Source organism: Pantherophis guttatus, chromosome 2, assembly GCF_059756535.1.
Source record: "Pantherophis guttatus breed Tessera chromosome 2, ASM5975653v1, whole genome shotgun sequence".
NCBI classification, from domain to species: domain Eukaryota; kingdom Metazoa; phylum Chordata; class Lepidosauria; order Squamata; family Colubridae; genus Pantherophis; species Pantherophis guttatus.
The window spans coordinates 114298871-114311186 of record NC_142064.1 but is presented as its reverse complement, the minus strand read 5'-3'; the positions used below and the strand labels follow the sequence as shown (position 1 = coordinate 114311186).

At 39.6% G+C, this 12316-nt stretch overlaps 1 protein-coding gene across 1 annotated transcript in view; it reads right to left on the bottom strand.

Moving 5' to 3' along the window:
• Window positions 1-11348, bottom strand: part of C3 (complement C3) — a 72308-nt gene extending 60960 nt beyond the window's left edge. Inside the window, exons 1-6 of the mRNA XM_087886534.1 lie at window positions 10945-11348; window positions 5043-5241; window positions 2855-3020; window positions 1331-1401; window positions 1012-1097; window positions 272-351 (exon numbers count right to left, since the gene is read on the bottom strand). Of these exons, the coding sequence (XP_087742660.1) occupies window positions 272-351; window positions 1012-1097; window positions 1331-1401; window positions 2855-3020; window positions 5043-5241; window positions 10945-11015 (673 nt within the window). The 5' untranslated portion in view covers window positions 11016-11348. The remainder of the gene's footprint in view (window positions 1-271; window positions 352-1011; window positions 1098-1330; window positions 1402-2854; window positions 3021-5042; window positions 5242-10944) is intronic.
• Window positions 11349-12316: the final 968 nt, after the last annotated feature.

Here is a 12316-nt window from a genome sequence, read left to right as displayed (position 1 = left end):
CACAACAACCCTGTGGACTGAGCTGAGAGAGAATGACTGGCCAAGGCCACCCAGCTGCCTAAGACAGTAGTAGAACTCACAGTCTCTTGGTTTCTAGCCTTGTGTCTTAACCACTAGACCAAATTGGCTCTCATAACTTTCCAGGAGAGATCATAGCAGCCATTTCTACTTTTATAAATGACAGAAAAAGGTTTTTAGAGATAAATCAAAGGGGATAAAAACCCAGGATCAGAAAATAGATTTGTTGAACAGAAATGATCTTTCTTCGTACCATATTCTTTGACATCAAAATATGCAGTATAATTCTCTGCTGAATGTTCATATTTGGCCACAGCCTTCCATGTCCCAAAACTATAGAAAGAAAAAGAAGAGAATTTTCATTGTTTTGGCTTTGCAATCGATTTATGACAATAGAGAATAAAGAATAACAGAGTTAGAAGGGACTTTGAAAGTCTTCTAATCCAACTCTCTGTTCAAGCAGAAGACCCTATACCATTTCAGACAAATGGCTGTCCAATCTCTTCCTGAAAACCTTCAGTGTTGGAGCACCCACAACTCTTCTTGATATTAATAGGATTAATAGGATTATGTAGAATAAGTGTAAGAGGAAGAAAATGCCTGATTCAGAGATCTTCAGATTCATATATGTAGAAACTGAAATGTGACTCTTACTTCTGCAACAAATTTCTTCTTACTCATTGGTCTTAAATGGTGGTGATGAAATTGTATCTATTATTTGTCCATTCAATTTCACAGAATCGCCATACAAATAACATTATAACCCCACCAAAAAACAAGAGGAAATAGAAATGTGATGGACAAATGCAAAATATGAAACCTGGATTTTTCTTACTTTAATAAACTATCTGAAAAGCAAGCTAAAAGGGAACATACAGCTTTATTCTATAACCAGTCTTTAATAGCTGAATGTTTCCCCCACCCACCCACCCATCAGAGTTTTACCTTGGTTTCTAAACTGGTTGCCTTATGACAATATCCATGTTAAATTACCTGACAAGTTCTGGTAAATTGTAAGGCCGGATCAAGGTTGAAGATGGGTTGACTGGATTAGAACTGACAACAATGCCTTGTGGAGTCTGGGCACAAATAAATAAAATACAGGTGTGTTGCAAAAATACATGTTGCCTATTATTTCCTATGCATTCTGTATCATCAAACTCCAGCTGGAATACTAGATTTTCTATGTGATGACATAATATAGAGAGCAAATGCAACCCAGCAGGTGGGGCACTAGGTTATAAGAAGAATCAACAAGCACTCCTTGTTCAGAGGACTACTAATCACACAGGATTGCAGACACGATTCTCACCTGAAATTCGACAATCACAGTTTTGTCCATCCTGTGCATGTTGTGATCCATAGAAAAGACACGATAGCGCACTAAGAAAAAAGAGACTAGCTGTAATTTGTGATAGTATTCAGAACATATGTACTTGCATCATGCTGGCCTGTGACCATAATAAAAAATTGATTGATTGATGTGCTTACATCCTAAAAAAAGTATTGTCGTAAATTGTCTGATATTTTGTAGCTGTCCACATGATTCATGCAGCAAATAAAGACTCCTGGAACATTTTTATTACCAAGAGTATAATTTACTGAGCCAACACGGATACAGAAGTAGCAAAGACAATACGAATGTTTTCACACGCAAGCAGCATAGTTAAACATTCCCCTTTATTCCATCCAATCAGTATGGTCAGTTCAGTTCAGTTTGTTTGGCTAATGGACTCTCCACCTAGTAGACTTTCTCAGCAGATGACCTTGGTTCTCAGGCTCCAAGTCAGTGCTCTTTGCATTCCTTTCCGCCCCATTATGCCTCCCCTGCATTCCAATCTATTCCCTCCACTCATTCTTCTTGTCTAGTTGTAAGCGGGGTTTGCAAAGTGAGCCAAGTCTCAACCATGACAGCAGCTGTCTGCCAGACTCACTGTAAATCCTAAAAAGCAGATGTGGGACAGTTTCTAGAAAAACAGCTGATTAATCTATTTGGCCAAAACAGCAGCATCCTCAGGCACTTTAAAGGCTAATGGGTTTATTGTGGCGTAAATGTTTCCAGATTACTTCAATCTAAATCTCCTGTATCTTAGACAAAAACACCACCTAGTTCTTCAAAGGAAAGCTAAAGAAAAAGCCTTTCTGGAAAGGAAAGGCCTTCAAGATTATACATTTTCTTCTCTTAAAGAAACACAGTAAGAATATTTTTTTTAAAGATCACTCACATAACCCTCAAGAGTTTCCCCATTTTATAGCTTGCGATTAGTCAGGATGACATCTTCTTTGACTTCTCCATTCCCTTCCTAATTTGTGATTACATTCCACTGGACCATCAATCAATGTGTTTCTTAAATCTTTTCTGAACTTTCTAAGCTTGATTTCTCAATATCATCAATGCCAACACTCACAAGACACACGTTTTTTGTTTTTTGTTTTTTAATTTGATTTATATGCCGCCCTTCTCCGAAGACTCAGGGCGGCTTACAATGTGCTCAGCAATAGCCTTCATCCTTTTGTATATTTATACAAAGTCAGCTTATTGCCCCCACAAACTGGGTCCTCATTTCACCTACCTTAGAAAGGATGGAAGGCTGAGTCAACCTTGAGCCTTGGCGAGATTCGAACCCTGCAGTAATTGCAGGCAGCTGGTCTTAATAAGCTTAATAACAGGGTGCCTTAAACCCCTGTTCTACCAAGGCTCTTCCATTCCCCACTCTCTGGAAATATCTTGAATAAATGACAAATCCCAAGAATGGTTTTGTTTATAGTATTATTCATCACATAATTACAGTGGGACCCCAGGGGAGTGAAGAATAGAGGCAGAAAAAGAGTTTACCTGGAGAGCCTGGTGTATAGATGCCTTTATCTGTCTGGATGAACACAAAACCACTCTGGTAAGAAAGGAGAACCACCTTTTCCAAATTCACTTGAGGACCACTTGAGACTTGCACAACCACATACTGATTTTGCCTGGAATCCTTATTCAGTTCTTTTGCAGGAATCTGGATGAGAAAATGAGTAGAGCAGAGGTTTCAAACGTAATCATGACTAAAGGCCACCCAAGGCCTCATTCCTTAGTCCTAAGCAACAACACTAAAACATTGGTCCAAAACATTCTACTCCTTTCTAAAGGAAAACAAAGAGGATCACAGAATGCCACACATAGATGTATTAAATCTTAAAAACATATTTCTTGCTTCTCCTAAGTCAGTTTCTGATCCTTCCTCACAGAAGGCTAAGGAGAGGTCCTATAGCCATGATGGCGAACCTATGGCAACCTATGGCAGCGCCCTCTCTGTGGGCATGCAAGCCGTCACCCCAGTTCAGCTCCGCTGTGCATGCATGCAGTCTTCCCACCGGCCAGCTGGTTATCAGGTCTCTGCTGCGCATGCACGGGGGGAGGGGTGCATGTGGGGGCCATGCACGCATGCACGGCAGTGGGGCACATGCAGGGGGTGTGCGTGCATGTGTGGGGATGGGGCACATGCAGGGGCATGTGCAGGGGCAGGGTGCACATGCGGGGAGGGCAGGGCACATGCGGGGGGGCATGCTGGGGCCTCACGCACATTGTATTTTGGGGGTTCAGGCACACACGTGTGCATTCGCACACACACACTTTGGGCACTCGATCCAGAAAAGGTTAGCCATCACTGCCCTATTATGTCCAGCTAAAGCAGCACAGTCAATGAAACTAATGAAGAACATATCCCCAAGATCTCACCTTGCCATTCTGCTGTTACAAGTCACATTTAGTGTCCTTTGCCCACTGCCGTGTACCCACAACCTTTTTCTCCTTGGCCTTTTTCCCTCCTAATTTATGCACCAAGAAAACTCAGTGCCTAATTCCAAGCTCAAGATAAGTGGGACGGAGAGTGAGGGAACCCTCATCCCAAGTAAACTTTTCTGGTCAACCGTCTCAACCTGGAGAAACATGAATCCCAGCTCATAATGAATCCTACCATCTGGGCTGCGCACTGTAGCTCTACAATCATATGAGAGCTATTATCTCTTTCCCTTTATCATTTTTTCATTGGGCAATTATTGGATTATCCAGATACACAGAGATACACACAAGACTAACACACACCACTTTTACCAATATGAACAAATCTGTCCATAACTCCAACCTAGAAGGTCTGAAAGTCAGGAGGTAATTTCTCTTGATGAGATTATGGTCCAATTTGCAGAACTTTTCTCAGTTTATCTGTCCCTCCAGATGCCAGCAGCTGTTTGACATTCTTTGGGCTCAAGTACTAGCAGAGTCAGATTTAGTAAAGCCTTGGATGGGATTTGGTCAGGGAATAACATTTCAACACTGAAGCCCTCTGGAATATCCAGGACTATTGGAAACGGATCAGTCATAGACATATACCATTCAGCATTCTTTTTTTCTCCTTCGTTCATGTTGAGAGTGAACATAGTTCTATCAGCACACAGTCTAGCCCAATTTCCCTCCCTGGGTAAGGGAGAACAAAAGTTGTCCAGAAGCCTTTGGAGTTCCCTGAAATGTTTACATTTTAAATCTGAAAATTCGGCTCTTTGGCCCACTAACATCCTACTTTTACTAACCACCAAATTTAGACTGATTCAGAATCTCTAGCAATCTGTTCTAAAAGCTAGTTTAGCAGTTTTGTTTTATTAATCACTTTAATTTTGCTATACTTCATATCTATCAGGTTTTCTTTTGGTTTCTTCCTATGGTTGACTTTTGGTTTTGATGCTGATTTTGATCTAAATATTTATAATATTTTACTTGTTTGCTGTGAAATGCTGTGCAGAATCTTTCAGCAATTATGGCAACAAGAACTGTAAAATAAATACATATGTATCCTATAACTTTGTTTTTCTTTCCTCCCTCGAGTTATACTCTCAATTTCTCCCAATATTTGACAGTCTAGTCATGTTCTTTCTACTAAAGTGCATGGCACGTCCTCTCAAACAGGATGAACAGGATTTTAGCTTGATTTTTTTTTTTTTTTTTAGGGATACAATAGACTCTACTGCAACCATCACCATACACCCACATTTATAGTTGGAGCGACAAGCATGCCTCCCTCTGGATTCGCAATCATATCTACTCTTCTTTGGAACAAGGTTTTCTGCTTCCGTGGAAAATCATGAACCAAGATGTCAAGCTGTTTTGGAGTATTGTCTCCATGGGCCTCCACCAAAATTTGCTCTTCTGTGTCTGTTCGCAAAACACCAGGGGTGATGAGGGTGTAGCTGCAGAAGAAGGAAAGAACATCTCCTGAGTTAGTTTGCTTAGGAAAAGTGAGGCATTTGATGAGGCATCTCCATTATCTCTTCTTTTAGAAAAGTGAAGAAGTAAATGGTTGGAAAAGTTTTTGTGACCTTCCAAATACCGTTGAAAAATTAGTAAATCTTTATCTTTATATCACTTAAAAGAGATTTGGGGAGCTGTTTTTGGGTTATAAAATGGGAGTGACCATTACAGTAAACTGGGTGGTATTGTAATGTGATCACATTATAATGAACAATGCAGTATCCCCTTGCAGCTTAAAGAAGGGCAACCTTTCCTATGAAAGAACAGAGTTTGATCTCAGATTTGAAGAAGAAAAATAGAATTGTGCCTTCATCCAAGGTGAGGCATAACCCATCCTACATACAGTCCTCCAGTAACCCATCTGCAGACCCCTGCACCTGAAACTATGTTGCTGAAATTTGGCTGCAAAATGGCTAGATTTTGACAAAGTGAGATCAAGTTGTTTTTTTTTCCAGGAAATAAGGATTTCCATCTTTAATCCCCAACCCTTGCCTAAAATGAGGTGGAAATGTTGACCAACTCCTCTCAGTGACATCACTGCAAACCACACAGTCTCCTGAGACTCCTCACCATTCAGAAGTTGCCCCCACACACCCTAATCCACACACCAGAATTCATGCAACACAGTAGTGTTGCAGTGTTGCAGAACAGATGCAGAATCAACCCCAGAAACTAAGGGCTAATAAATTACATCTTTCGCAGACAGATCTTTAAATATGAATCTATCTCGGTCCCTAGACAGACAGATAACTCTAGTACTGCTAATTAAAAGGCATGATGAAATATGTATTTGTAAGATCTGTATAGCTTTATAATATAGGGTTACATAATAGCAGTAGGAAGACTTCAGCCACAGTCATTCAACTGATTGTAGAACAGCTGTTAGAGAAAACTGAAAGAGAGCAAAATGCAGTTTGGGTGCTACCGCTGAACTTGCCTTCCCTGTCCTCTCTATTTTCAGTCCCTCTTTCCTTTAATAAGTTCTGAAGGCATCTTTCCCAGTATGGTGCTTTTTCAGTCTATGGGATGTCAGATTTTGCCCCAGCAGCTGGGACTTGGGAAAATGTTCCAATCTTTTTTTTGTAATAAGTTTTTATTTTATTTTTTTAACATACAAAAATTCCAATTTCAGTTGAACAGTGTTGTCTGGGCACAAATCATTTCAGGAAATAATAATCAAAGTGTTTACAACAATATTCATTGCATCAATATCAATTATATTAATATTAATAACAGTAATAATCATACTATTTATTTAACCAAGTTAACCTATCTTCCTTATATTGCTGATCCTTTCACATATTTCCCTGTTTCTAGCTCCTGTTTTTGTCAGCTAGCCATTGATAAAATAAGTCCCAAGTCAAAAAATATTCAGTTTCTTTTTTTCCCCTTTAATTGTAAGTATTAGTTTATCCATTTCTGCACATTCTAATATTTTTCTAATCACATCTTCATATGTTGGGATCTCTTCACTTTTCCATTGTTGTGCAAATGCTATTGTCACTGCAATCATTACATGTAAAATCAGATATACATTCCCTTTGTTATATTTGTCTGGTAAAATGCCCAACAAAAATGTCTCTAGTTTCAAGTCTCTATGTTGTTTTATCATTTTTTCCAGCCAATATTTTTTTGCTTTTTGACATGTCCACCACATATTATTATTATTATTATTATTATTATTATTATTATTATTATTATTATTATTATTATTTTATTTCTATACCGCCCTTCTCCCGAAGGACTCAGGGCGGTGTACAGCCAATTTAAAAACACAAGACACAACAATGATTAAAAATTAAAATAATTAAATAGATTTGGCCGGTTTAAAACCCCAAAAATTTAAAATACCCCAATTTAAAATCATTATGTTGATAGCCCGGCCTGGTGGAACAACAGGGTCTTCAATGCGCAACGAAACATCCGGAGGTCAGAGATCTTACGTATTTCAGGGGGCAGTTCATTCCACAGGGCTGGGGCTCCCACAGAGAAGGCCCTCCCCCTGGGTGTCGCCAGCCGACATAACTTGGCCAATGGCACCCTGAGGAGACCCTCTCTGTGGGAGCGGACTGGCCGGTGGGAGACAACTGGTGGCAGAAGTCGGTCTCGAAGGTACCCGGGTCCTATGCCATGGAGCGCTTTAAAGGTGGTAACCAGCACCTTGAATCGCACCCGGAAGACCACTGGAAGCCAGTGCAGCTCGCGCAGGAGGGGTGTCACACAGGCACAACGAGTTGAGCCCATAACCACCCACGCGGCCGCATTCTGAACCAGTTGGAGCCTCCGAGTGCTCCAACTGGTCCAGATGATAGTATGAACCAGGTATCTGGTGACATTTCCAACATTTTGCAGATTGTGCCCATATGTCATGAAGTGACATTAGAAACTCATGCACAACTCATATTATTAAAATTCTCCAGTGTTTGGGATTGTTAACTCAAACAATATTAGAAATTGTATTTCTTTATGTATTTTTTTTATCAATCCTTTCAAATCTATAAAAATTGCCATCTAATGAGGGTCCCCATTCCAAAAGCCCTAAAAGAGGACTCTTTTCACTTTCCTCCTGAATAATAGGCATTTGAGTTGAATTGAATTGAATACTTTATTTGGCCAAATTTTATTAGACACTCAAGGAATTTAAATCTGGTACAGAAGCACTCAGTCTACTTGCAAGGCAACAGAGAAAAAAATAAAATGATGGGGATCAACCTGTTCTAAAGTAAAGCTGCTACTGGGAAGGCCGTGTTAAGAGGGACTTTTGGTGAAAAGTGGGCATTATTGTCCTGGCTAGACAATAATGGTGAACTTTTTGGGATTAGCATGTCAAAAATTTGGGAAATGCCTAATTTGACTCTTCTTGCATCTCTCTCTCACACACACACTTGCATGCCCCCAACGAAAGAGGTTCATTTTTTTATATATTCATTATTTTTTTTTAAAAAAAAAGTACAGTGCAATTGTGTGGGTGTGTGATTCCCCAGGATCTGTCTTGTGCCACTTTCCGACAGAAGGCCTTCTCTTTCTGTTGAGAAGCCTCTGTGGCCTACTTGAGGCTGCTCCACCTTACCTAAGGCCTTCATTCTTGGTGGCATTGGAGAAAGCTCTTCCATGGCCTCTTCAGCCCTGGAAAACCCTGTGAAAGCTTATCCCTTTCTCATGTGATTTTTTGAGGCTTCGGATGCTGCATGAGAACATGGTCGTCTTGCATGGAGAGACAGAGACTTCCCCACACAAGAACTGACCTCTGAAAACCACTTCCAAGAATAGTTAGAATAGAATAACAGAGTTGGAAGGGACTTTGGAAGTCTTCTAGTCCAACCCCCTGCTTAGGCAGGAAACCCTACACCACTTCAGACAAATGGTTATCCAACCTCTTCTTAAAAACTTCCAGTGTTGGAGTATTCACAACTTCTGGAGGCAAGTTGTTCCACTGATTAATTGTTCTAGTTGTTGAGTGTTGGTGGAGATTAGTTGTTGGGTGTTGGTGAAGGCTGGTGTGTCACTCAAGAATGTTGTGCTGTGTCCTTTTGACACGTGTGTCATAGATTTGCCACTATTGTATAGCTAAAATCTTTTTTATGTAAAGGTTTATATAAAATACACTCCTGTGTATTTATAATTCAACCACCTCACCTAAAAGGGATATATTGAAGATAGCCAGGTCAAGTGATGGATTCTTGACAACACATCACCATCTTCTTTATGACTGAGGGCATCATCCATCCCTCAACTATGAATGTACCACCTCCTATATCCAGCTATCCTTTCCTCTCTAGCTGTACGTATCAGCCAGGAGGGCCCAGATCTACTTTATAGATGACTAAGCTCATTCCCAGACGACCATGTCTACTGCAGTGCCATAGGCCTGGTCAAATCCCAGATGATCTAGCAGGATGTTACCTCTCATGTATCATGAGAAGACTTTGCCCATCTAGCATCCAAGTTAGAGGAGATACTGTATGAGCAAGTTTATCCATACAGTGCCTGGCCAGCAGGATTTCCCAGGCCCACTGTTCTAAAAAAAGTACAACACACTTCAAATAACACCACTGGCCAGCACTCCACAGAGTGCAAAGGAATACAGTATGAATGCCTAAGAATGATCACCATGCACACCTTCATATGTTTCCTTGGATTAACAAAAATGTACTTCCCCTTAGCCAAGAACTGAAGCTCAGATAAGGTTTCATGGTGATATTTGTCAATAATTAAGTTAATTGTGCTAATCCACATATGCCTTTACAAAACACTGCTTTCTTCTGCTGTAATGATTACATACCTATTATTGCACAGCTGTTGCTTGTGTTATTGTAATGGCCTGACAGTTGTAACCATATATACATATATTACATTATATTCTTCACATCAATCCAAAGAGCAGCAATTGAGCATAAACAATTAGGATTTACAATTCTTTTTATGAACTTTTAAGAGCTGCTTCTTTAAAACAATGTCTTAGGCAGCCTGACCATGGATTTTGTACATCTAGTATAGTTTCATCCATTGTTATTGTTAAACAAACAAATTCAACAAAATCCTTCCTGAGTTTCTGCTTACTGAAACCCTAACAAGGAACAAACCATGGAGGATCATACTCTGGAGGGAAAGGTAGGAGGAAGGAAAGGTAGGAAGACCACAAGCCTCACTTTTTACAATACCACTTGAACACATACCCCCAACACAAATCCTGCCCTTCCAACTGCCTTCCCAAAGTGAAAAGGAAGCCAAATGTTAAAGGTCTTAAACATTGTCTCCTATTCATAGCTGTAGTGTTTAGGTTTCTGTTCCTTTAAAAGCAATAAATCAACTTGGCTTCTCTGTCAAATCCCTAACAAAATCCCCGTCTAACATAGTGTTGAGATTTGTCAGTCTCTCTTGGATGTCCCTGCTTTGGGTTTACATCTACAGAGAGTTTGTTTGCAATCCCAAATGGGACCAGAATTGACCGCTTACCTTTCTTTCCTGCAATAAGAGTTGTTATATGTATAGTGACAAATCACCTTCTCTGCCTCCTCCTTCTCCTGTCTTTTGCTTTTTCAGTACCTGATACTCCATACTGGGACCAGAGAAATACCGTATAGTCAGCCTCATGGCTGCTATCACTCATATGTCATTTAGTTACACATACTGTATGCCTGCTGCAAAGTCATATCTGGTTTTCCAGTATAGGTACGCACAACAAAATAAATATTTTCTCAAAACAAGCAGGTAGACCAGTCTTTATGTCACTGAAGTCTTAGCCATGATGGCAAAAGGTAACTTGAAGACATCAGAAACAAAGAATGTGGGATGGCTGTTTTCTAGATATTCAACCTTATTGTTTTCTGGAAGTTGTTGACTCTGCTTAGCAATGATAATATAGATGGGGCCTCAGCCATAACTGAGAACAAGAGGTCTTTATATTTGTCCAGAGAATCTTCACTCCAAGGACAATTCCTCAGCTTAGAACTTCAGAGCCTGTCAGTTCCCCTTATTGATGATTATAATAATTTTACTCCTGTCATGAAATATATTGGACTTTCTGAAAAAGCCCCAAAGTGTTTGGGGCCATCTGCAAGAAAATTCATTACCTTGAAAAGGACCACAAGGCTTTCCCAGCACTGCTTTATTCCCACTGCTGAAATATCTATGATACTTACAGACCCCCATGGGAAGACCCTGGAAAACCAATCAATAGAGCAGCCACCAGATAGAGAGCCATCCCCTCCATGGTAGTCCAGAGGGGCAGGAGAAGTGGTGACAACTTCAGTATTTATCCAGAGAGTCTGCTTTGAAGCCAAGCCTCTTTGCAATTGCTGAATGTTTAATCAGTACATGAGAATGGGGGGTGAGGAGGAGCTTGAGCAAGGAGGGAATTTCAGAGGAAATTAATGAGGCCCTTAAAAACACACTGGATTATTTGTCTTCTCTCTCTTAGTTCAACATGATTGCTAAATAGCATTTTTGTGCAATTTGTTCTAGATATTCTGCTATTATGCCTGCAAATATCCCTTTATCTTAAGATCAGGAACTCACAAACTCACTTTCCCTCTCTCCCTCACACAGATTTGGAAGTAGCCCAAATCTGCCCCTAAACAGATCACAATAAGGCTGTTAAGACATTGTTGTTTCCTCAGGTTTTTTGAGCAGGAAATGCCAATTATTTGGAGCACCTGCTTTGAAGACTGGTGATATGGGATAGTTATAGTAGCTCTGGGTATTCCTATTTTTGTTTTCCCGAGTATTTCCCTTGAAGCTAGTGTGGGGTCCCATTTCAAATTTCTCTCCTCCCTATTCATGCACACATGTACAATATTTACAGCTTAAATAAGCTGTAAAACTTAAGTAAGAACAATTAAAACCAGTATAATTTTATAAGAATGCATTTGTGAGCACTTTATTTCAAATTAATGGGAATGTATGCATAACTATAAACAAAATCAGAATGATTAGGATGAAAATATTTTTTCAGAAAAACAAGTTTACAATTTTTGAAGATTGGTCAGAGACAACAAAATGACAAGAAAGGCCTGGCATAACCAAGACTGAAATTAATCTTAACTAAGCACATTCCAGGGATTTAAAAGTTTACATCTGATATTTCATAATGCCAAAGTTAAAATTGCATTGGCCTCTTGAAGATGCTTTTTCTTTTACAGTGATATATGAACAAATTTAAAAGCTTATTTCACTGTTTGTTTTACAAAATTAATATTTTACTTGTAAGCAATTCAGACATGGGGTATTTTATAATCTACATTTGAAGAATAATAGGATCCTAGGTAGATACTATTTTTAACTTCTCCCAAATATGTCATGTAGAAATTGATCTATCCACTAGATCTCTCCTGAGCCATACATCTCAAAACTTGAAAACAAAATGTTTAAGATTGAACTAGACATTTCATGAAAATCTATAGGCCCTTTCAGCAGTGGGAAAACTCCAAATGGCTTTTTTTCCCCAGCAACATCTCTTTGGGGATCCCAAAGATGCTTTTCCAAAAGGCAACTGGATTTTCTTCATTTTTTTCC